This window comes from Eriocheir sinensis, chromosome 11, assembly GCF_024679095.1.
Source record: "Eriocheir sinensis breed Jianghai 21 chromosome 11, ASM2467909v1, whole genome shotgun sequence".
Lineage (NCBI taxonomy): Eukaryota > Metazoa > Arthropoda > Malacostraca > Decapoda > Varunidae > Eriocheir > Eriocheir sinensis.
The window spans coordinates 20,506,619-20,533,001 of record NC_066519.1 but is presented as its reverse complement, the minus strand read 5'-3'; the positions used below and the strand labels follow the sequence as shown (position 1 = coordinate 20,533,001).

General features: G+C 40.9%; 1 protein-coding gene across 1 annotated transcript in view; it reads right to left on the bottom strand.

Moving 5' to 3' along the window:
- Positions 1–19,605, bottom strand: part of LOC126997154 (protein amalgam-like) — a 54,550-nt gene extending 34,945 nt beyond the window's left edge. The window contains exons 1-2 of the mRNA XM_050858204.1: positions 19,535–19,605; positions 18,205–18,313 (exon numbers count right to left, since the gene is read on the bottom strand). Of these exons, the coding sequence (XP_050714161.1) occupies positions 18,205–18,313; positions 19,535–19,605 (180 nt within the window). The remainder of the gene's footprint in view (positions 1–18,204; positions 18,314–19,534) is intronic.
- Positions 19,606–26,383: the final 6,778 nt, after the last annotated feature.

Here is a 26,383-nt window from a genome sequence, read left to right as displayed (position 1 = left end):
ATGCTGTTAAATTTGCATCAACTAGAATGGCTCTAAAATTGATAAACGTGTATATTATATCTTCTCTCGTAAGTGCTCTGGTGTTATGTCTGGCGTTACATTAAAGATTCATTGTATATATCTCCCTAAGTCTTGTTCCCGTCCAGAAAAAAAAAACATAATTAAAGACGTATTTTGCAATGAAGATTTTTGTGGCTCTCGTTTAAATAAATTGTTGGCATTGACGCGTGACATTTTTCTCACGGAAATTGATTATATTCACCATTTCCTTCCTTTTCCTACTTCTGTTTTTTTCCTCCTCCTCTTCCTCCTCCTCGATTTCCTACTGCTATTGCTCCTCCTCCTCCTCCTCCTCCATTTACTACTGCTATTGCTCCTCCTCCTCCTCCTCCATTTACTACTGCTAATGTTCCTCCTCCTCCTCCTCCTCCAGTATTGTCTGTCTTAATGCCTCGTCTTAGTATTCTTTCCTCCTTCAACAAAGTCTTTCTTATGTCTATTTTTCCTGTAACTCATCTGTTTCTGTCGTCAGGATTCTCTTTCCTCCTCATTTTTCATTTTTCCTCATTTCAGACTCAGCTCTACATTTTATCCCCCCCCCCTTTTTTTTTCCCTCAGTCTCCCTTTTCCTCCTCCCCAGACATGAATAAATGAAGCTTAAAGGAACCTACTCTCTTTTTTCTTCGTGTCCATCATCCCCCATTTTTTTTTTTCCCATTTTCCTTTTTTTTTTTCTCTGTCTAGTTTCCCCTATTTTCACCTTAGCATCTTTTTTTTCTTTCTCCAGACAAGTAGAAATGAAGTTTTAACGAACCTACTTTTTTTCTCTATCCCTCCTATCCATCAACCTCATTCGTTTCTTCCCATTTCCCTATTTTTTGTTTCGTCTCTAGTTCATCTATTTTCTCCCCATCATCCTTTTTTTTTTTTATCTCCAGACACATAGAAATGAACTCTTTAAGGGGTCAGCTTTTTTTTCCCTTTTAGTATGCAGCTTCCCCCATCTTCTTTACTTCCCATTTTCTTTTCTTTTTTTGTTTTGTTTCGTTTACCCTTCAGCATCCTTTTATTTCATTCCCCAGACACCCATAAATGAACTCTTAACTGACCTACTTTTTTTCTTTCTCTATCCAGCATCCCCCTTTTTAGTTTTTTCCCCATTTCCTTTTCTTAGTTTCCTTTCTCTAGTTGGCCTGTTTTCGCCTCAGCATCCCTTCTTCTCTTCCCCAGACACGTATTCAGACTCATAATGGGGTTGTTTTTCTTTGCGTCGACTCCTATCTAATTCCCTCGGCAGGATTCTACTTCCTCTTCGTTCTTCCATATTGGCTTATTTCTGTTCCGTCTCTCCCTTTCATTCCTTTTAAAAACGTTCTGACAAATCTTCACAGCGCCTATTCTGTTCTTCGAGTCGTGTAGTTTTTGTTCCAGCTTGCTCTTTACAATTCATTCTCTCCACTTTCCCATATCTCTGTTTTGCCTCTGTCTCCATTTCATCCACTTTCTTATAAACGTCTTGATAAATCTTTCAAGTCCCTATTCTTTACATCCGAGTCTTTTTTTCTGTCCCAGCATCTTCCTTACAATTCCTTCCTCATTTCCCATATTTCCATGTTGCCTCTATCTCCATTTCATCAATTTTCGTCTAAACATCCCTTCGGAAAATGTCCAGACAAATTTTCAAAGCGCCTAATCCTTCCGTTGAGTCACGTGGTACTGTCCAATCCTCTCCCTTACAAATCATTCCCTTCCATTCCCTTTATATCTGTCTTACCTGTCTCCATTTCACACATTTCCGTATCCTTCATTTCCGTATCCTTCATTTCCGTATCCTTCATTTCCGTACCCTTCATTTCCGTATCCTTCATTTCCGTACCCTTCATTTCCGTATCCTTCATTTCCGTATCCTTCATTTCCGTACCCTTCATTTCCGTATCCTTCATTTCCGTACCCTTCATTTCCGTATCCCCTCGAAAAATGTCCTTCAAATCCTCAAAGCCTCTGATATTTATTTGTCATGTGATTTTCCACACCCTCCCTACAATTCATCCTCTCCCATTTCCCTTACATCTGCCCTACCTCTGACTCCATTTCATCCGTCTCCGTATTATTATCCCTCTACTCCTCCCCAGACTCGCATTGTTGAACTTTTAGGAGGGAGCATAAAGTCTAAGTGAGCGGAAGTAGCCCGCGAACGACTGAATTTAGTGAGGGACGAATGAGGGATAATACCATTCTTTATTTTATGGGTTTGAGGCAGCGACGACCTTATTAAAGCCCGTCCATTCAGATTCCCGGCTGGGACCTCGACGTAACATACCCAAACGTGGAGCGGTAAATGAGAGTAAATTATGGAAGATCAGCCGGTTGAAGGAGACGTAGAAAGAGGGAAAGGGATTATCTGTTAGAGTTGATAGTGGATACGTGGGCAGATGGAGGAGGATCATCTGTAATGCGGGCTAAGGGCCACTTGTGTTAGGCATGGACGATAGGGTGTAAAGATGCTGTGTGTAGGTGAAGGAGAGAAGAGAGCAGTGAGGTGAAATGCCTGTATAGACGAAGTGCTGTAGGAGAGCGGTGAGGGATATACATAGACGAGGACAGATAAAGAAAAATATAGAGATTAAACGCTGCAGGACAGGAAAAAAGACATAAATATTTGCCTGTGGTCTATTAAAGATGCAATAGGAAAGCGGTGAGGAATATACACAAGACGAGGATAGATAAAGAAAAATATAGAGAGTAAGCGCAGCAGGACAGGAAAAAAGACATAAATATTTGCATGTGGTCTATTAAAGTAACCAAGGTGGAAAGTATTGTAATCCGAGGTGTAGGGCGTGAAAAAGAGAGATGTAGAAATAGAGCCACGTTAGTCTCCTGGTTATTGCAAGATGGGCTGTAGGGGAAAGGTATCTCAGGCGGTAATGGGAGTAATTTCAAGTATAGGACAAACAGAGAGGGACGTGAGGGGAACCATTGTCATAGTTTCCACAAGGATCTAAGTACACTGTAAGAGATCACGTCCTACATATGGTGCCTCCTTAGAACCGGTTAATCATGTGTCTTCCCCATCCACAAATCTGTCCTAAATCTATCTGAAGTCTTAAACATATCGTCACCCTTATAAAATAATCGCCCAAGTCAGTTTTCATCGATTTCCAGGTTTTTATCTACTTCAATTTTTCAACATGTGACGCCCATTTTTGTATAATAGCCTGCGTCATTCAGGGTTTGAGTGTTCTAGAACTGGCCTTTTCATTTCTGCCTAAATCTTAAGCCAAATGAGATAAGATATTTTCTAATTTCCTGAGAAGTAGAAAATTATGACTTAGGCGGTTTGTTTACGAAGGTGACGATATTTGCCATAGTTACATGTGTACGTAATATGATTTCTGGTAGTTGAGAAGATAAATGGAATACTAATTTGTATGGTAACTAAGTAGAGGGTAATATCAGGTAAAGGATTAAGAAAGATGTCTTCCCCATCTATATATCTATCCTACCTCTATTAGAAGCTTTGAACATATCTGTCTTCGTTACTTATCTGCGTAATCTGGTTTGTGGTATTTTAGAAAGTAAATGTGACACTAGCTTGTGAGGTAACTAAGGAGAGGGAAATGTGAGGCAAAGGGGAGACAAAGTGGGCCGTAAAGGGAGGGCCAGGTGTATAGGTGGCAGCTGAGGGTGAAATGCAGGTGTGTGCGCGATGCTACGAGGCGCCAACTGCCCCGAAGGTGACGTCCCTGAGAGATTGCTCCCGGAACAGAGCGAAAGGCGGGGCGAGTGTTCTCCGGGCAATCTCCGCCGCCACGCCCCAGAGGCAGGCACGGGATTGGCCGGAGATATACGAGAGCCTGACCCTCCCCGGGGATTGGCCTGGCGGCGGGGATGGACCGAAGACGAGCCGAAAACGAGTTACGGAGATAGAGAAGGGGTGAATAGGGGAGGGAGAGGGAGGGAGGGAGGGAGGGAGAGAGGAAGAGAGGGTGAGAGGGAGGGAGAGTGGGAAAGAGAGAGAGATGGCTGGAAACAGAAAGGGAAAGAGCTGGAGAGAGGAAAAGAGGAGTGAATAGGTTAGAAGCGTTTTATCGAAAGCGAGAGAAAAAATGAGTGGAAGGTGTGAAATATCGAGAGACGAGAGGTAATCAGGTAGAGGAGGTAAGCAAAATTTTTAAATAGAAAGAAGTAAAGATTTTGCAACAAAAATTATCGTACAAAATGCTGTTGAATAATAATGTTTCCAGTTTGAAAGAAAAGAAAGATAATTTAAAAGACGTTTCCGAAGAGTGAAAAAAAAAGAATTCATATAACAATAGTTATTAACAAAACACGAGAAAGCAATACTGTTGAGCTAACGATATTGATACAGTAAAATCATATTGTTGGCGTGATTTATGAGATCCAGATCCCTTCCCAATCACGCAACGGAGAAAAATAAAAGAATTACTGATACAGCATTTATAACGGAAGCAATAAAAAGCAACGACAGGAAAAAAATATCATCAAAAGGCTGAACAATCATGAGTGTGCTTTGTTTAAGAGGCGCACGTTTTTGTGTAAGCTGCAAGAAATACTGATTGAAAGATGAGGATAGAATATCAATTTAAATGATGGCAATAACAGAAATGATAATAATAAAAAACAATGTTGAAATACTGAAAGATCATGGTGCTGGGGGTAGAATATAGGATAGAAAAGAGAGAGGGAGTAAACTAGAGAGGAGTGAATAGTCAGGAGGAAATGTTAAACGTGTAATATTGTTTCTAGGAAGATGGTGAAAGAATGAGGGCAAATACATAATCATAATAGAGAGCAAAAAAAAAAAAAATCACGTTTAAATAAGTGGAAGTAAAGTATGAAAAGTCAGTAACAAGAAACGAAAGCAAAAAATACAATACACAAGTCTGGATTTCAATGAACCATGGGATATAAAATACACTTCTATCGATCGTACAAAGGAAGCATACTACAGCAGATATCACCGAGGCGTTAGAGTGGCAATGGCAGAGGTTAAATTAGGCAGAAAAATCGTAGGGTTGTTTGTGCTTTATGAGGTGCAGATCACGGCCTGTTAGTCGGCAACACAGCGGCTGCACCAAAAGGCCGTGAAATGATGGCACAATCGCGTCCTCTGATCACGCCAGAAATAGTGAAAAATTTGCTGTCATTAATCGTGTTGAAACCCATCGGGCCGTGGCGCGCGATGAACGGCAATGACTCGCTGCCGAAATGACATTCACACGTGTTGGCGCACAAAGTAATCATCACGGTAATGGCTTCGTTGCCGCCTCGGGTTAGTTTATGGCGTCTCGTGTTTCACCTCGCCGCTGTGAAGCAAGTGGAGAGCTGATGCGTGTAATGTCTAGTAAAATCATAAAATACTCCCATCTTGATATTTTTTGGCCATCATAGTATTGATGAAATCGCTTTGTCGCCGCGTGTTAATCTAATATACTTTAAGCTCGTTTCTTTATTACAGAATTTCAGAATATATTTAATTTACATGTACGAATATACATATATTGATTCATCTATTCATTTAATCATTTATACATAGACAGACAACATTCGAAAATACAAGATTTTTGTTCGTTTGTCTTCGCCTAGTTTTCATCAGCCCTCAGCTCGCCTTTGTTTAGCACGATAATCAAACTCATTCATGCAGTTGAAGCATGACAAGCGTTCTTTTTCATCGTCCGTCCGGCACGCACAGCGGATAATGGCGCTACACGTACGATGGTTTGTGCGATAAGAGTTTTCTCATTACATGTTAAATTAGTTATATTTTTTGCCTTTAAGTGAAAGATTTTCAAAATAATGTATATGGTTACCGTATGAGGGACGCAGTTTTGTTCACTGTCGGTAATGAGAGCTTTCGTAATAATAATTGTCCCCGCGTGTCAGCTTAGCTTTTTTATAGCTTCACCTCACTATTGCGAATAATATGTTAATCAAACATATTTGTATAGCTGCCTCATGATCATGGCATTAACAGAATATCAACTTAGTAAGTGAAACGTGCGTTCGAAATACCGCAGACTTATTGGAATATACAGGAATGCATAAATTCACCTTGAATAGTTGAATATATCAAAAAGTATGTTCTAATCAAGCTTTGAAGTACCAAGTAACTGAGTAAGTCAAGCGTTCATACATTCCCCTTGTATATAATGTAGTCAGTGTACCCTTCCGGCGAGCCTTCAAGACTCTCCTCTCGTGTCGCTCCCAAGAGAGAGGGACGAGCCAGTGACCCCGTCCTCGCGCCATCCTATTTTCCTCTTTTCCTTCGTCTTGCTTTTGTGCCGGCGTGTCAAATAGACTGGTAGGTGAGAGGGTCAATGACTTACACACACACACACACACACACACACACACACACACACACACACACACACACACACATACAAACACACACACTCGGTTTTCATCAGGTTTCCCATCAGCAGAGGCAGTAAGGAAGGGAGGGAGGAGGAACGAGAAATGGGAGACAGAAGAAAAAAAGTGTTGTGTGGAAGGATGGCGCATTAGAAGAGAGAGGGAAGGAAAGGGGAGAGGAAAGGGGAAATAAATGAGATAATTTGTTAGGGGGAGTATAAGGGGTGGCTGCTATGGCTTCATTCCTGGATGCTTGGTCGACGAAGGGAGATGAGAGAGAGAGAGAGAGAGAGAGAGAGAGAGAGAGAGTAGAATTCAGGAAGGAGGTAATGGAAAGTGAGGAAAAAGTACAAAAGGTGCAACAGTAAAAGAAATATCTGATCGTAAGTGAGAGAAAGAAATATATTAATAGAAAGAAATGTGGGAGAAAATAAATGATTATGAAAGGGAAAAGAGGTACATATAAACCAATATAAACCAAGAAGAAAGAAAGCGACTGCAACATACTTAACAGAATATGTGAGTGAAAGAACCCCCAAAAATATGATACAAATTACTGAGGAAACGAGAATTTAATGACGAAAAGTAAAGTAAAGCTGAAAAAAAAGGAAAAAAGAGAGAATGCAAGAATAATAACCTGAAGAAAACAATAATTATAAAAGAAAACAAACATGAAGACAAAGTGAACATGGAAGAAAACAAGACAAAAACAGCAAAAACAAGTGTGAAGTGGAAAAACAGCGGACAAATTGCGTCGAGGCAGAGTGAAATGAATGTAGGCAGGAATAAAACACGAGGAGAGGGACCAAACGAGGAAAGGAAAGGAAAGGTAGGAAGGTAAACTGCATCGCTAAACACCTTGAAAACCAGTATATAACGTGTTTTTATCGCGTATTCTGTTTATTTTTAAGGCCCAGGTAATTTCCTAAACTGCAGGCGTTATTTTGGCAACGGAGGTGATTATGGTGGAGTTCACGGACCCTCGACCACCACGCAACGATACGCCATCCACTTTTTTTGGCATTGTGTTATTCGTAGCTTTTGTGTTTTTCCCTTTAGTCTAAACTCGGATGTTCACTCTTATGTCGTTGTTTTATCTATAGCTTTTGTTTCGTCTTCTTTCGATTCACTTAGGTTATTCACTATCAGGGTTGCGTTATCCATAGTCTTTGTATAGTCCTCCTTCGTTTTTATTTGCCTGTTCACTCTTATAGCTTTGTTCTATTTGTAGCTTTTGTTTTGTCTTCTTTCGTTTCAATTTGCCTGTTCACTCCTCTTGGCTTTGTCATTCTGTGTTTAGCTTTTGTGTTCTCTTTCGTATTAATCATCCTGTTCACACTTTTTGACATTGTTATTCGTAGTTTTTATTTGTCCTCTTTTGTTCAACTTTTGTTTCGTCCACTTTTGTTCAACTTTCGTTTGTCCTCTTTTGTTCAACTTTTGTTTCGTCCACTTTTGTTCAACTTTTGTTTGTCCTCTTTTGTTCAACTTTTGTTTCGTCCTCTTTTGTTCAATGTGTGTTCTGTTATGTTTTCATCAGACCATTCACTCTTTTTGGCTGTTGTTTTACCCGTAGTTCTTGTTTTGTCCTCCTTCGGTCAATATTATGCTCGTGAAATGTTGCTTTTTTAGAGAGAAACCTCAACCCACCTCCGGAACGCACATATTCACGCCCACAAATATTTTCTTCACTCCTAACTCATACATTGGCATAGGTTAGGCTGCTCCCTTAAGGCTGTTTTTGGCGTTGTGTTATCCGCAGCCCTTCTTTTGGCCTCTCTCGTTTCTATTCTATGATGTTAGGTTCGGCAAATAGCTCGGGTTTTAGATAGTAGCAGCACGCCACCGGAACGATTATTTTCACCCTCGTCTCCTCTCTCTTAACGTATATATTGTTCCCTTAACGCTCTTTGTGGTGTTGTTCTATTCATAGCCTTTGCTGTGTTCTCTTTCGCTGCAATTTTAGGTTCCGAATATGGCTTGGTTGGTAGACAGTAGCAACACATCACCAGAACGATCATTTGTCTTATTCTTTTCAGTTTTAGGCTCTGAAAATGGCTTCGTTGGTAGACAGTAACATCACACCACGGGAACGAATATTTTCACTTCACTCCCAACCTATAAATATGCATTGATCAGGCTGCTCCCTCGTGGCTTTACATATGTTACGAAGTTACTTGATTCCCAGAAGGGCGTATGAAGGCTTCTGTGCTCCCTTAATTTATCATATTGTCAGGTCAGGTTGTTCCCTCGTGGCGTTATATTTGTTACGAAGAGAAGAAAAAGTGTTGTGTGGAAGGAATGGCGTATTAGAACAGTAGAAGAGAGAGGGAAGGAAGGGAAAGTTTTTTTTATTCCTAGAAGGGAGTATGAAGGCTTCTGTTCTTTCTTAACTTACATATCAGCGTGGGTAGGTTGTTCCTTTGGCTTTATAATTGCGTTACGAATTTGTTTGGTTTCTTGAGGGGAGAGTGAAGGCTTCTGTGGAAGGAACCTTTACTCTGGACTCAGTGAAAGAATCTTGTGTAGTGCTTTTTTTTCTCCTTTTCTGCCGTAATGAAGCTTAGGTTCGGGGAATAGTGTTTTTTTTTGTTGCTTATTTAAAGTGGAGAGATTCATGACTAACCTGTAACATAATCTGATCAATATGACAACTGCTATTTCGTATATTTATGGGAACAGCATTTTTTGGTAGTTCTGTGGTGCGTGTTTTATTCAGCTCTTGTTTTATCTTATTCGCGGCAAAGAAAAATAGTGAATACTTTTGTTGATTTAAAAAAGGAATATAATGTTTACCAAATCGAATTGCTGATTTAACCATATATTTCCTTAAGTTTTGCTGATCTGATCGTATATTTCCTTAAGTTTCTTCCATTTCCATAACGTGAAAGATCGACTTAGGATACTGTTTTGGCCAATGAATGGGGATGTAATTGTATGTCTGAAAAAAGGTGTATAAACGTAATCCAAGAGTGTATGTTTGTCATTCATTGGTTAGTAATCTTATCAGGGAAAAAATAACTCGAAATACTGACCTGACGTAAGAAAATTAACTATGGTCAAAATGTAAAACGTATATCCCTCTCTTTATCGGCTTTCGTTCGTTTGAGTACTTCGGCCCACTTCATAGACTCGTCCCTTCCTGGTATGTTTTTTTAGGGGTGCGGGCAAAACTAGTACAAGAAAACAACCAACACACGCTGCCCAAATATAACATAGACCGAGAAAGGCGCCAAAGACAAAGGAACAGATGGGAATGTTGCGTGTGAAACGGCGAACAAACCTTGAGTGAAATCATTTATAGACACTAGAAGAGAAAGGTTCTCCTATGGCAGCGTGACACACCAATTCTCTTAGAGTGTTCGAGTGGCTTTCAAAGGAGAATTGGAACGAAATACACTCTAAATGGAAACCTATTACGCCTGGCAATTGACTGCTGGCTCGCTCTGATAGCCCGCCCATGAACCACCGGGATGGACTCTATCTATGCGCCATCACTAACCAAGACAGTTACTTCGCCAACGCCTTCTGCCGCGGCTTTTCCTCCTCCTTCGCCTTCTGCTGCACCTCTCCTTTTATTTCGCTTTCTGCTGCTCCTTCTCTTCCTTGTCTCTCTCCTTTACTACCACCATGGTCTTCGTTCTCCTCGTGGTTGTTTTTTCTTCTTTTTCCTTCTTTCTTGTTATGCTCTTTTCCTGTTTTTATGTTTTTGTTCCTTCTTCTCCTCGTTGTTTCCCCTCTTATTTTTCTTTTTCTCTTCTTCTCTACACATTCCTATCCCTATGCTCTTGTTCCTCTTTTTCCTCCTGGTTTTAATTTTCTTTTTCCTTGTCTTCTCTTTCTTGTTATGCTCTTTTCCTATTTCTATGTTCTTGTTCCTTCTTTTCCTCGCTGCTTGACCTTTTACCTTTTCCTTCCTTTTTTTCCTCGTTTTTCTTTATCCTCCTGGTTTTTATTTTCTTTTTCCTTGTCTTCTCTTTCTTGTTATGCTCTTTTCCTATTTCTATGTTCTTGTTCCTTCTTATCCTCGCTGTTTGACCTTTTTCCTTTCCCTTTTCTTTTTTTCTCGTTTCGCTCTTTCTCATCTTCTATGCTCTTGTTCCTCTTTCTCCTTCTGGTTTTCATTTTCTTTTGCCTTGTCTTCTCTTTCTTGTTATGCTCCTTTCCTATTTCTATGTTCTTTTTCCTTCTCTTCCTCACTGTTTGACCTTTTTCTTTTCCTTCCCTTTTTTCTCGTGTTGCTTCTTTTCATCTCCTATGCTCTTTTTCCTCCTCCTCTGGCTTTTCCTCCTTTTTCTTTTCATCTCTTCTTCCCCGTTTTGCTGTTTCCCTATTCCCATGTTTTTTTCCTCCTCAATCCGCTTCCTTTCCTTTTTTGTTCTGTTTCTCCTCTGTCTGATTTTTCCTATTCCTCCTTTTTCCTTAACTCTACTTCACCTCCGCCACATTTCTTGCAATCACTACTTTTCTTTTCCCTCAAACTGCTCTTTAATCTGTTTCTTTTTTCTTTTTTGTCTATAATTCCTTCTCTTTTTCTTTCAACTACTTATCCATCACTGTCTTTGTCTGTAACCCTCTTTATTTATTCTCCTCCTTTCTTTCCTCCTCCTCTTCTTCTTCCTTCTCGTATTCTTCCAGCCAGTTGATGATTATGGAATGTTGTCTAGAGGGAATGGCAGACGCTACCCTTTCACACTATTCATATACCTTCACACGTCCTCCTCCTCCTCCTCCTCCTCTTCCTCTTCGTTCCCCCTCATGTTGTGATGGTCCAATTGACTCACTGATGATGTAGCGATGGAGCTTTGGATCTTACTCACCTCGGCTCTTCCTCCCCCCTCTCATCACGCCTAACATTCCAATCTGGCACATTCCCTGTCTTTCCGCGGCCCCTGGTTATTTTTCTAGCTAGGTCAATCGTCAGGGAGGATTGCATAAGGAGGTTGTGTCTTCCCCTGGGATTGCGTTTGCTCCCCACCTCCCCTCTCCCTTCCCTTCCCGGCTTTCTCACTCGACATTCTTCTGGGTCTTTCTTTCCGTCTTCCTTTTCTCTGGTCTTCATTTTCCTCGCTGTCGTATTCGTCAGGAGATGAAGCAACAAGGTGTCAGTTTGTTTTAGTTTTTTCTTGTCACCTTAGTCTCCTTCCTCCTCCTCCTCCTCCTCCTGTCTGTCTCCCTCTCCTGCACCTCCTGGCATTCCTCTCTCGCTGTCTTGGTCCTGTTTTTCTTAGTACTTCCGTTGTCAAGGGAGGGAGTAGCAAGGTGTGGCAGTGTCCTCGGGGGAGATGTTGACTGCCATTTATTCTGTATTCCTGTTTTGCCTTTGATATTGATTGCCTGAGTTTCTATTTTTGTCTATCCCTTTGTCTTTCATTAATTGTTGGCATTTCTCTGTTGCTGCTTCGCTATGTTGTGACCTTTTCTTGCTACATTCGTCTCTGTTTGTCTCACTCACTCACGGCATTATTTATATTCCTGCTTCGCTTTTAGATTCGCGGGTCTCAGTGTGTCTATTAATGTCTGTCTCTGTCTCTCATTCACTCCTGACATTTCTCCATTCCTGCCTTGCTCATGTTCTGACCTTTCCTTGCTGCATCCGTCTTTTTAGGGTGACGCCAAGTGTTTAAGGGAGATTACGTGTGTTGCAGCGTGAAATGTGTTGCTTGAAGGTATACATATTCCTACTCTTTTCCTCTTACTCTCTCCGCCTCCTCTTCCTTCTCCTCCTCTTAACTTCCGGCCCGGTTGTATGTCTTCTTTTTTCTCTTGCATTCTTGGTTTGTTGTCTGCCTCCGTTATTTCCTCTCTCCGGTTCTTCCTCCCGCCCTTCCTCTCTTCATTCCTCTCATCTGGCTCTCTCTCCCTCGCCTCCTCCAGCATCCCTTCCGTCTGCCTCTATTTCCTTCCTCCTTCCTTCTGCTTTCTTTCCTTCTTCCACTTGTCTTCATTACTTCCCATTTTGTTGTCCCATCTGCCTCTGTTTGCTCTGAGGACTGCACACACTCACAGACGCACACATACACACATATTCTCTCTTCTCTCTTTTCTCTCTCTCTCTCTCTCTCTCTCTCTCTCTCTCTCTCTCTCTCTCTCTCTCTCTCTCTCTCTCTCTCTTTCACAGACGTCCATACACACATATACTCTCTTTTCTCTGTTGTCTCTCTCTCTCTCTCTCTCTCTCTCTCTCTCTCTCTCTCTCTCTCTCTCTCTCTCTCTCTCTCTCTCTCTCTCTCTCTCTCTCTCTCTCTCTCTCTCTCTCTCTCTCAAGCTCTATTTCTTCTTTCTTTATTATTTTTCTCTTGATTCCTTCGTTCTTTTCTCCTCCGCCTCCGCCTCCACTTTCTACTCCCTGTCCTACTACTACTACTACTACTACTACTACTACTACCTTCAAATACCCACCACCATCACCACCTCCACTATCACCCTCTCAGTTCTCTCTTGCTTCTTCATCCTGCAAGCCACAAGCCATTTGGTCATTTTCATTCGTTGACGCAAACATATTATTCTGGACTGGAAGAGGAAGAGAGACGTTGCAGGCGAGGGATGAAAAACGTTGTTGCTGCTAGACTCTGGTACTTTGATTAACTTTCCTCTCGCTTTGCCTTGCCTGTTAATGATGTTATTGTGTGTGGGTGTGTTAGTGGACGAAGAGTTTTTTTTTCTGTGGGTGAGGGGGAAAGGTTTAGTGTGTGTGGGTGGGGGGAGTGGGGGAGGCCTTCTGTGTGTTCGTTTGTGTTTGCGTGAGTGTTTGCTTCCATCTCATGCTTTTCTGATCATGTTATTGCGATGTGTTTTTCCCTCTGTGTAAAAAAAAACCCCATAATGCAACAGTTTTAGAGGCTTATTGAAGCTCGTTTGTTTAAGTTTTATTTGCTGTTTTTTTATGTTTGTTTAATTAGTGGTGTCAAATATTTGTCGTGCATCATTTTTTTATATCTGTTATGTATGTTTCGTAGTGCGTGTATATGTGTGTTTGAGTGTGTGTGTGTGTGTGTGTGTGTGTGAGAGAGAGAGAGAGAGAGTGTGTGTGTGTGTGTGTGTGTGTGTGTGTGTGTGTGTGTGTGTGTGTGCGTGCAGGGGGGCGAGGAGGCAGTTATGGTGGAGAGCCTCTTTACTGGTGTGGCTTGTTCGGGTTTTATGGAGCGTGGACGCGGTTCGTTAATTCGCCCTCATTGTCTTAACGTTAATTCCACGTGTGTGTGTGTGTGCTGGCATGCTTGGCTGGACCCTCAATTTGTATCTCTGGGAACCTAGCAAGGGAGGAGCAAGTAGTAGAATGACCCTCTTATGTGCATCATTAATATTTTTTTTTGTCATTGTATTGGAGACGGAATGATCACAAAAATAGTACACGAATACACATAGAAATACAAATACCCAAATACAAATCTCGGGAAACATATTAAATGATAAGCAAATAATTCCATGACCCTCTTACGTGCATTAACAATTTTAATTTTAATGGTATAGAAGGAGGAGCGAGGATATGAAAAATTACACACACACACACACACACACACACACACACACACACACACACACACACACACACACACACACACACACACACACACACACACACACACAGATGCAAAAGAGATATCCCCCCTATTTGTTTCCCTATTACCAAGGAGTCAGAAAAAGAGGTCAAAAGACACCGATTAGATTATATGACAAAATTATACACAAGACAAACTGCCCCTTATTTGCTGAAGAAGGGGTCAGAATACTCGGATTAGGTTTAGATGCACAGGGGTCTTGATTCTCCTTAACCCGAACGAGTCTCAGGCGTTTTAAGTGGCAGATTACACACAAAAGATGGATAATAAAGTGTGTGTGTTTGGATTTAGGCGTAATAAGCTATGCAAACACGAGTGGAAATAGTGTCTGTGAACTTTCAAGAGACAGACTAGAGTCACACGACTGAAACTAATATATGAGTAACCAGAAGCGTAAGAGAGAGAGAGAGAGAGAGAGAGAGAGAGAGAGAGAGAGAGAGAGAGAGAGAGAGAGAAAAAAAATCTGGAGAAAAAGTTGTATTTCTTAAACGTAATAATTGAGGTTTAGAAAAGCTAGAGGAATATCACAGAGAGGGGTTGAGGTTTAATGGAAGTATATTGTCATGACAGGCAGAGCAGACGCAAACAAGCTGATAAGACAACGCTGTAACACTTCAAAGGACGTCAAAGAGTTACATGTTACCCTGAAATTACCTGTGTCTCGAAAAGTATGTAAAATATTAGCTTAATGTTTGCTACTTAAATGTTACAACGAGAGGAAGACATCACCCGCCCCCACGAGACAAAAAATAAACTCAAGCACCATAATAAAGAAGCTAACCCCCCCCGAAAAAAAAAAAAATATACCAACTCGAAATTGCTAAGCGGTCTAACAGTTTGCAGGAGGCAGGTTAATGTGTGCGCGTTAAATGATGTTACGATGGAGGTAAACAAGAGGGATAAAAGGTGAAATGCAGCCTCTTTTGCCTCTATAGCAGGAGCGTAATTAAGGCCAGGTGTGTTTCAGGTGCAAGGGGGAAGAGAAGATGGAAGTTACAAGAGAGGAAACTGGAGTCAGGAGTCACGAGAAGGGAGAGAGAGAGAGGAACATGCGCGAGAAGGGAGATGAGAGAGTTACTGCGTGTAGGAAGACAAGGGGAAGGATAAAAAGGGGAAGGATGGGGAGAAGAGAGCAAGGGGAGGAAAGAGAGAGTGGAAGAGAGGAAGGAGAAATAAGGAAAGAGGGAACATAAGGGAGAGGAAGACGAAGGGAAAAACAGAAAGGAGAAAGCGAAGGAAAGAAGAGGGTGGGAAGAGAAAGAGGAAGAGGAGAAGGAGAAACAAGAAACAGAAGGGAGATGAGAAAGTTACTGCATGGAGAGGAAGACGAGGGGAAGAAGGAGAGAAAGGAAAGAGCGAGGGAAGGAAGAGGGTAGAAAGAGAGGAAAGAAAAGAAAAGAGAGGAAGAGGAAGGAAATAATAGAAAGGAGAAAGCGAGGGAAAGAAGAGGGATGGAGAGAGAGGGAGACGAAGAGAGTACCAACAGAAGGAGGATAAAGGGAAAGACCAAAAGATAGAGACGATAAAATGAATATAAAGTAGATGGGAGTGAGATTGGGAAGAGAGGTAGAACAAACAACAACAACAACAGATATGCAAAAGAGAGAGAGGGAAAGAGAGCAATGGAGGAGGAAATTACGCAAAAAAGGAGCAGGAAATGAGAAGTAAAAGAAGGAAGTGTAGGAGGATGTGAGAGAGAGAGAGAGAGAGAGAGAGAGAGAGAGAGAGAGAGAGAGAGAGAGAGAGAGAGAGAGAGAGAGAGAGAGAGAGAGAGAGAGAGAGAGAGAGAGAGCAGGAAACAAGAGAAAGTGGAGAGGAGACAGCTTTAACAAGGAAGAGATAAGTAAGAGGAGGAAGAGAAGGAAATTGAGGGAGCGGAAAAGATGTAGGAAGAATGAATTAAGAGGAGGGAGATAAAGAAAGAGAAGGAGTAGGAGTAGGAGGAGGAGGAGGAGAAAGAAGAATGAAGATGTTTCTGTATGGAGGGGAAAATGGCAAGGTAGCGATAGAGAGGAGGAAAAGGCGAGAAAAAGAATATACCAGATGAGAAAGAGAATTATGAGAAAAGGAGAAAGAGAAAGAGTAATAGGAGAAAAAAAAACAGGAAGAGAAGGAGCGGAAGTGTGCCAGGACGCAGGGAAGAGCAGATGAAGGAAAACAACGGAGGAGGGAATGAGAAAAATGACACGGAGGAAAGAAAGGAAAGGAAAACAGATGTAAGAGAAGGGAGGAGAGAAGGAATTAATGAAGTCCAGAAGTTAGAGAAAGTTAGAAGAAAATAAAGAAAAGGAGTGAGAGGGAAAATATGGTAGAAGGAAAGACGTATAATAAAAAAATAACATAATGAAAAAAACTCCTTTGTACTCTATTCAGGAGCGTTTTTTTTCCATTATTATTTTTTTTTTTACGACCTCTGCTGTAAAAAAAAAAAAGATAAAAGGGTGATATTTTTTAGATGAAGATACAGATAAAATGAATTAAGACGGGTCTGACGGAAGAAAACATGGAAGAGAAAAAGAAGATGAGGAAAAGAAGAAATGGAGAAATGAAGGGAGGGAGATGAAAAAGAGGGAGAGAGAAGGAACAATGGGTAGGAGAGAGAGACAACGGGAAATATGGAATGTTAGGAGCGGAAAAGGGAGACTGGAAAATAAACAAGGAAAGAAAGAGAGAGAAAGAGGAGGAAGAAGAATAAGGAAAGGGTGAGAGAAGGAGGGAGGAAACGTTATGAGAAAAAAGGTTTGACGTAAATGACGGTTAGACTAAAAGGAAATCGAGGAAAATAATAAAGAATGAAGAGAGAGAGAGAGAGAGAGAGAGAGAGAGAGAGAGAGAGAGAGAGAGAGAGAGAGAGAGAGAGAGAGAGAGAGAGAGAGAGAGAGAGAGAGAGAGAGAGAGAGAGAGAGAGAGAGAGAGAGAGAGAGAGAGAGTCTTCTTATGGAGATTAAGGTACAGACACTCACCTTGAAGTCTCTCAAGTTTCCCAATACAGAGGTAGAGAGAGAAAAAAAGGGAGGGGAGAGACAATAAGGAAGACAAAGGATGGGAAAGGGTGAGAGGATACAGATAGAAGAGACATATGAATAACCGATAAAAGAAGAAATAGGATGGGCTAATTGGGTACAGGTGGAACGAAATCAATCGAAAACTCATGAAAGAGGAAATAGAGAGGAACGTAGTTAAATACAGGTAGTCAGAAATGAATATGTAACTGATAGAAGAGGGGAAGAAGAGGGATGATAAAAGGTACAGTTAGAGAGAGACATGTATAACCGATATAGGAGGGAATAGGACATGACGGAGTGTACAGAGTGAGAAATAAATGAATGACCAATAGAAGAGAAGAAAGAAAGGCTGAAGGAGGAAATACGTAGACAGAGGTAAATGAATAATCGATAAAAGAAAAATTGAGGAGAGGTAAGCGATAATACAGATTGACAATATCAAATTATCACCAATAGAAGACGAAAAAAAAAGAGGTTGGGGGACAGTACAGATAGACAGAGCTAAATGATTAATTAACAGAAGAAGAAAAAATAAGAAGCGGGAATACATCTTGACAAAAACTGAGTATATAACTAAAATAAGAGGGAAAAGGTAGGATGAGAGAGGGAATAAGTGGAAAAAGCTAAAGAAATGGAAAAGAAGAGGAAAATGAAGGGATGAGAGACAGTGCAGATAGATAACTAAATGCTTAAGTGATCGAAAAGGGAAACAAAAAGTATGAGAGTGTGCAAGAAGATATCAATAAAAAGGTGGAAAAAAGAGGAAAAAGGGAACATGGAACAGAGAGGGAAAGAGGGGACCACGTAGATATTGGGTAGAATGTGGCCACTTACCAAAAGAAGAGAAAATAATGATCATGGGAAAGAGCAAAAAGGGGGCAGGTAGATATTGGGTAGAATGTAGCCAGAAGAATAGAAAGTAAAAGGAATCATTGAGAGAGTGAGAAAAAAAAAACAGGTAGACTTTGGGCAAGACGTAGCCACTCAACCAAAGAAAAAGAAGAGGAAAAAAAGATCAAGGAACAGAGAGAGAGAGAGAGAGAGAGAGAGAGAGAGAGAGAGAGAGAGAGAGAGAGAGAGAGAGAGAGAGAGAGAGAGAATGAAAAGAGGCAGGTAGATATTTGGAAGGCTATAACCACAACAAATAAAAAAGGAATCATAGAAAACAGAGAAAATAACGGAGCAGGTAAATCTTGGGTAGGTTGTAGAGAGGGAGAGAGAAAAAAGGTCAGGTAGATATCTGATAGGGTGTAGCCACTCACCTTGAAGTCCCCGAGGTTCTCCACAACGCAGGTGAGCTTCGCCGTACGTCCCACATGCGCCGTCACGTTCTGGACCGGCACCTCGAAGAACGGGGAGTCTGGGGGGAAGAGGGAACGTGTCAGAACCAAACACCACCACCATCACCACCACCAACACCGCTATTCCCTAATGAGCAACACTACTACTGGAAAATGAACGAGGAAAAGAGAGAGAGAAAGAGGAGGAAGAAGAAGAAGGAGAAGGTGAGAGAAGATGGAGGCGAGGAAACATGAGAAAAAAGGTTTGACGTGAATGACAGTTAGACAAAAAGGAAATCGAGGAAAATAGTAAAGAATGAAGAGCCAACACCACCACCATCAAAAACAACACCTCTACTTTAATCACCAACACCAGCAACACCATCACCAAATCACCACCTCCACCACCTCCACCATCTTCACCATCATCACCACCAACACCGCTACTCCTTTACCAGCAACACTACTACTTTCATTACCAACACCACCACCATCAAAAACAACACCTCTACTTTAATCACCAACACCAGCAACACCATCACCAAATCACCACCAACACCACCACATGAATCACAAACAACACCACCAACACCATCACCAAATCACTACGAACATCACCATCATCATCACCACCACCACCAACACCACCAATCACCACCACCACCAACAACAACACCATCACCAAATCTCCATCACCTCCACTACCACCGTCATCACTAGTTGTAACCACCACATTAATAGTCACCACCACAATCACCATCACTATCTTTTTTTTTGCTAATTCTATTCTCTTCATAGTAGCAAAGTTTAGCGGGCTTCTTTTATTTTGTATTTGCCCTTTAACTGCTTCCTTTGATGTAAAAAAAAAAAAAAATAGTATCACCACTAATACCGACCCTCCTAACATGACCCAAATACATCCTCCCATTAGTAGTTCTGTTAATTAATTTATTGCATTCACTATCCTCACTAACATTACTATCATCGTTACCATCCTCATTACCATCATTACCATCCTAATTACCCTCCCCATTATCATTCTCATTACCATCACCATCCTAATTACCATCCTCTTTGTATTAACCAACCTCACTAGCATCACTATTAACATCACCATCCTCATTAATATCATTAGTGTCTTTCCCTAACATCAATACACCACAATCACAGCCCTCACCAGCATCACCATTATCATCACCAGTTTATAAGTATCATCCGGGTCATTACCTAACTCTATAAACCTCTCAAGTCATCACTAAATTTCACCACCACTTTTAACGCCAAACTATACCCAAAACTACGCGATCATTACCTTTCATCACCAGTCACCACCGTCTTCATCACCAGCCTTACCTCCACCGACACCTCTGCCACCACCAACATCGCACGTTTAGAATGAGTGGAGTAAATATTTTCACCTCCATTACCACCATGACCACCATTATTAGCAACCACCATCACAATTTTTACCACCACCATCGCCTCCACCAGCGCGTAAAATATATATAATCACCACACACACACACACACACACACACACACACACACACACGCGCGCATCTGCCACAAGTTAACGATAATCAATTAATTATAAGTCTAATTACCTGCCTCTCTCTTCCTTGCCCTCGGATACACCTGGCCCCGCTACCTGTGTCTGAAATTTACCCGAAGTTCACCTGTTCTTACCGCGGGGCGTCGAGAGTTTATTGTTAATTTCTATGTAGATGAGTTCATGTATTTTTTTGAAAGAGTTTACCGTGGGGAGTTTAACCTTTGACCTTTCGCTTTATTTTCAACCCACTAAGGAGAACTGTGGAATATGTAGCAGGGTGAGAGAGAGAGAGAGAGAGAGAGAGAGAGAGAGAGAGAGAGAGAGAGAGAGAGAGAGAGAGAGAGAGAGAGAGAGAGGAAATGGGAAAGAGACAAGGGAAATGAATGCGGTAGAGAGTAACAAAGGAAGAGATGGAATAAAAATACTGAAAAAAATTCAACAAAGGCAAGTCAACACACACACACACACACACACACACACACACACACACACACACACACACACACACACACACACACACACACACACACACACACACACACACACACACACACACACACCTAACCATGAGATATACGTTACTTCACTTTAAGACGAAGACCTCTATATTCTCCGGAGAGGAAGGAGAACGAAGAAGGAGGCGAAGGAGGGAGTGGAAGGAGAAGGAAGGGGAGGACGAGGAGTGGGAGGCATATATTCACGGTGCAGGAGGAGGAAGAGGAGGGAGAAGAGGAGGAGGAGGAGGAGAAGGTAAGAGGAAGACGTGGAAAAAGGAACAGGGTGAGGAGGAAGGACAGGCAATAGGGTAAAAATAAAAGGAAAAGTGTGAAGACTTGGTACAGTGCATGTCTCGAGTATTAACTTAACCAAAGACAAGTAGAAAAATAAAGGCACTTAGGGAAGACGAGAGAGATTAAGTGGACCTGTGGTGGACTTGGAAGCTTAATTTAGTACCTGGAATTATAGAAAAGGAGTAGGAAAGGTGATTAAGTTGAAGGACAATGGTGATTTCACGGCTCGTACTGCTACTAGGAACGAGTACAAAACCGGTTCATGGAAAATGGGAGTAAAACAGAGAACGGGAAAGACATGCAGAGAACAGGGATGCTTATTATAATACCAGAGATAAAAAAATACGAGTTTAAAACAGGATTAAAACAGGGCACAGTGCAGATAATAAGACTAATTCTGTAACTTAAAAAAGAGTATGAAAAAAAGTGTCTGGGAAGGGAGAGAGAATATACAAAGACCGACCGTGAAGGGAGAAGCATAAAACAAAATATGTAGGTTCAGAAATAGCGAGGAGGAAGCGAGAGAGGAGGATGAAGACGGAGAAATAGGAGGAGAGGCAAGACTGCGGAAGAGGGGAGTGCACGAGGAAATAGGAGGAAAGGAGGAGGAGGAGGAGGAGAAGGAGAGTGGAAGGAAAACATTCACATTGAGGAGAAGTAGTAAAGGAGAAGATGTAGTAGCAGTAGAAGTTGTAGTTCGAGTAGCAGGAGGAGAAGGAGAAGGAGGAAAAGTATAGGAGGAGGAAATGGAGGTGGAGAATGGAAGGGATATGCATTAAGGAGAACGAGTGGAAATAAGAACGAATAAAGGAAAATAAAGGAGAATTGGGAATGAGGAAAGGAAGGTTGAAGACGATACAGTTAAGGGCAAGTAGCCAAGGAAGGAAAGGTATAAGAGGAGGAAATGAAGGTGGAGAATGGAAGGGATATGCATTAAGGAGAACGAGAAAAAAAAGATTAAGTGATAGAAAGGGAAATAAATAAAGGCAAAGGACAAGGTTCTAGACGATGCAGAATTAGAGGCATATAGTTAAGTTAATGAGGAAGAAATAGAGGAGGAGGATGGAAAGGATGCATTAAAGAGGACAAGTAGAGATGAAATGAAACTAAAAGAATGGAAAATACAGTGAAATCAGAAATGAGGTGAAGGAGAAGGTTGAAGAGGATGCAGAAATAGAGGAGGATGATGTAAAGGGTACATTAAATAAAACAAGTGGAAATGAAATGAAAATAAAAATGCGGAAAATAAAGTGAAATCAGAAAAGAAGTGAAGGACAAGGCTGAAGACGATGCAGAGTTAGAGGCACATAAGTTAATGAGGAAGAAATGGAGAAGGATGATGATGGAAAGGATACATTAAGAGTACAAGTAGAGATGAAATGAAACTAAAAAAATGGAAAATAAAGTGAAATCAGAAATGAGGAGAAGAAGAAGGTTGAAGAGGATGCAGAAAATGGAGAAGGAGGATGGAAAGGATGCATTAAAGAGAACAAGTGGAAATGAAACGAAAAAAAAAAAATGGAAAATACAGTGAAATCAGAAAGGAGGTGAAGGAAAAGATTGAAGACGATGCAGATTTAAAGGCAAATAGTTAAGAAATATTTATTGTATGACTTGTTGACCCTGACTCAGTCTCTCTCCCGTTCTATTTAACTTCCCAGTGCTAGAGTTAAAGAATGTATCTTCGCTTTTTTCTTCGTTTCACTTAACAAAATCTGGAGCAGCCTTCCTTCGTCAGTATTTCCTCCTTGCTATGATTTAAGTTCTTTACGTTGGGATGAGCATGAAAGGACTTTAGCGCCATAACTACTTTTTGTACTTTTGCGTCATACAATATCTTAGTTTTATTGGGCAACAGGTTGAGGCTTTTTCATGTAAGTTTGATTTGTCTTTTACCTGCTACCGATGACGCGACAAAAACAGCCTAACCTAACTTTAACTTAACCTAATATTCCACTTAAGTAATTTCATGTTTCTTGTTAATTAAAGTCACCAGTTGAAACATTCGTTCTCGACTATTTTGCTTTCAGGCCTGTCTTACATATACAGCTGATCAAGCCAAACGTAACCTTACCTAACATTACCTAACCTTACCTACCAACTACACTGTACCTCATTGTAAAGTTAAATTCCCTCAATCCCTTCCAATTAACTCTGTCCTTTTCTTTTCCAGGACCACAAACGTTAACGTCACACGCTGGACATTCCTTTCTCGTGTCTGCGGATCGTTTGGGTGACGCACGAGGCACTTCTTCCGTCCACGTGTTTAATTAGCCTCAATATTTAATAAGTTGTGAGTGATTGAACCCCACCACCACCCACGCGATAATGGGTTAATCAGGCCAATTAGGGAAGGGATATTTATGTGTGTGTGTGTGTGTGTGTGTGTGTGTGTGTGTGTGTGTGTGTGTGTGTGTGTGTGTGTGTGTGTGTGCGCGCGCTTGTGGTTTGTTTTTCTCTGGTGCACATTTTCTCTTACTGTTATTGGTGATATTTTTACTGCATTTCAAATTTTCGTGTGTATGTATGAATATGTGTGTGTGTGTGTGTGTGTGTGTGTGTGTGTGTGTGTGTGTGTGTGTGTGCTTGTGGTTTGTTTTCCTCTGTTGCACATTTTCACTTACTGTTATTGGTGATTTGTTTTACTGCATTTCAAATTTTCGTGTGTGTGTGTGTGTGTGTGTGTGTGTGTGTGTGTGTATGCGCGTACGTAGTCCCTCTGCTTCTGTGTATTTCAACGGTCGAATTCCTCCCAAAACGTTGCTATTTGTATTGCCTGATTTTTCCGTCAAGCTAAACAGAGCTGTAGCCGAGGTCGGGCAGCGATGCGCTCATAAGCTCGTTTTCGGCATGAACAGAATCGCCTGACTGTAGTTTTGGCCCGGGTAACAGGCTTTCGGGGAACCCATTTCGGCTTTCCAACATTTTACTGACTTTTTCATGCTGCACGCTGACCTCTCAATTACGTAGGCGAAAGGTTGGGCGGTGAATGCATGATGCTGTTGGTGTTGTATCGTTTGGTTAAAAAATAGCGTTCTTTACTTTCCTCCTTAATCTTTTTTTTTTCCTCATATTTTGCTACTTTCTCTATATCCTTTTTTATGGATCCTTAATTTTCTTTTTTTTCCTTCATGTTTTGCTCTTCTATATTTCCTTCTTTTTTTTATAGTTTCTTCCTCTTCTTTTTTTCACTTTCTTCATGTTTTGCTCTTCTATATTTCTCTTTTTTCTATAGTTCCTTCCTTTTCTTTTTTTCTCTTGTTTCATATTTTGCTTCTTTCTATATTTCCTTCTTTTTTTATAGTTCCTTTCTTTTCTTTTTTTCTTCATGTTTTGCTCTTCCATATTTCCTTTTTTTATAGTTCCTTCCTTTTCTTTTTTTCACTTTCTTCATGATTTGCTCTTCCATATTTCCTTCTTTTTTTTATAGTTCTTTTATCTGTTTTGTCTCGCTTCTGAGCTGATTACTTCGCCGTGAAAAAAAAATCTTAGTTGTTTTTCTGCAGAATTGTCTTTATTGTCTAACTCATCAATTTCATCTCATTCAAATAGTTCTTGGTGTTTTCTTTCTTGTGTCCATTAATTATTTATCTTATTCATCTTGTTCATGGCCAGTTCTATTCTTTCATTCTTCATCTAATCTATCTTTATCTCTTCAATTCATGTTTCACTCTTCTCTTTGTATTCATTAACTTCATTGTTTTAATCAGGTTTATGGTCTCCTTGTTATTTCTAAACTTTGCATACAATTCATCTTGTTTTCGTTTCTTTCCATCATTCATCAAGTCTTCATCTCTTTCATGTTATTCACCTTGTTTATGGTTAGACATTTAATTTACTATTCATCATATTCATCCTTTTACTGGCCTGTTACTCCATGTGTTCGTCAGTCGTTAGTGTTCTCATTCAACTTATTCATCTCTTGTTCTTCACGTCATTCACCCGCCCTTGCCTTTGATCCTATATCCATGCTGGCCTTTGAGGGAGGGAATACACAACAACAATGTACTCACAAGCAGCGGCAGGAGTGTTAGCTTCGTTACGAGACTCACAAACACATGGTTACCAAATTATAGTCTACGTACATTGTCTCCTATACTGTAAGGCCTCTGTTCCAAAGCCTCCCTTACTAAGAAATATTAGTAATTACCAACTTCAAAACAATGGGTAGATTCTAACTTGTTTTCATCATTACATCCGCTTCCATCGTTTTTAATTACTTTTTTTTCATGGTATACGTACGTCATATTATTGCTAACCGCGATAGTTAATGCTTTTGATGTAGAAATTAACCTGTAAAAGTGGTTCATTGAAAGCTTGTAGTGAACACGGTTTGCCTGATGTTTATTTTATTTACTCCTGTTTTGCCCTTGACTTGCCTCCTCCCGTAAAATACAAGAGAATCACCAACCAACCAGACTCCAGTATACTAGTTCCCAAGGCAGCCACACACTCGTATTTGAACGCACACCTCGCCGTATCTCTGCCAAAAGGACCCGCCTGAGGACACGGTATTTCTCATCATTGGTTTCGCGGTGCATTAAACTCCACGCAAAGATCCAACCTTATTTGACTGCCTCAGGGCCTGTACATAACAGTTGCTTGTGACAGAAAATTGTGTGTGCATGTATGTTATGGGGGTGGTAGTGGGGGTTCTGTGTGTGTGTGTGTGTGTGTGTGTGTGTGTGTGTGTGTGTGTGTGTGCGTGAGCGTGTGTGTGTGTTTATATAAAGGCTCATAAAGTAAGCTCAGGGTCATGCTATCTAAGTCTGCAAGCTGGTATAGACATGCTGAGAGAGAGAGAGAGAGAGAGAGAGAGAGAGAGAGAGAGAGAGAGAGAGAGAGAGAGAGAGAGAGAGAGAGAGAGAGAGAGAGAGAGAGAGAGAGAGAGACCTTACCCTTGAGAAATAGGCTGGTGTCTAGAGTAATGTCCTCCGCTCTAGGCTTTCTGTGGGCCTTCCCATTATCTGCAAGGAGAATGAGCCCTTGAACTGGCTGGGGACTTGAACTTGAGGCACATATTCTCAAACACTTCGGGCCTTACATACCCACATTTGATAAGGCTTTCGTAGAGACTGTGGACACTTTCATGGGTAGTTTTATGAGCCCAGTGATAGTTTGACAAGGTTTCTGCACCATGAACGTGAAAACTCTGACTAATACATTTTGTGACTTGGAAATATTTAGTTTGAAAGCCGAAAGCTCTCGATCACGATAACTAAAACCACGAGAGATATTGCAAGGTTGACTAACTTAGATTTTACGAAATGTTTAGTAGGCTGTTTGTGAGTTTTATAATTAATGGGAAAAAATGACCCAGAGAGATATATAACTCCACCTAATGTACCCTTTCCTTTCCCTGCCTCCTATTTCAATTAGTTTGCATAATGTTCCTCTCCTCTCTTTCCCTCAAATTTTCAACTCAATATAGCATTTTTCTTTCTCCATATTTGTCTTCATATATATACATCAATTTATCTATCCATTTATTTATCCTCTCCTTCCCTTCCCTAACTTTTCCAACTCATTATACCATTTTTTTCCTTATATTTGTCTTCATATATGTACATCCACTCATCTATCTTTATCTATTTATATCTCAACCTGTCTATCTGTCGCCATGTCTATCGATCTTGCCATCCTTCCTTGTCCCTCAGTTTCTTGTATCTCAGTAAAACAAGGCTACGTGACCTTGACCTAATCTGACCTGACCACGCCTACCCACGTGACCTGACTCTTAAGTTGACCTCCTTACTTTTTTGTCTCTTGTTTCTGATTATTCGATTTTTTGGGGGGGAGAGAAAACTGGATTAACTTT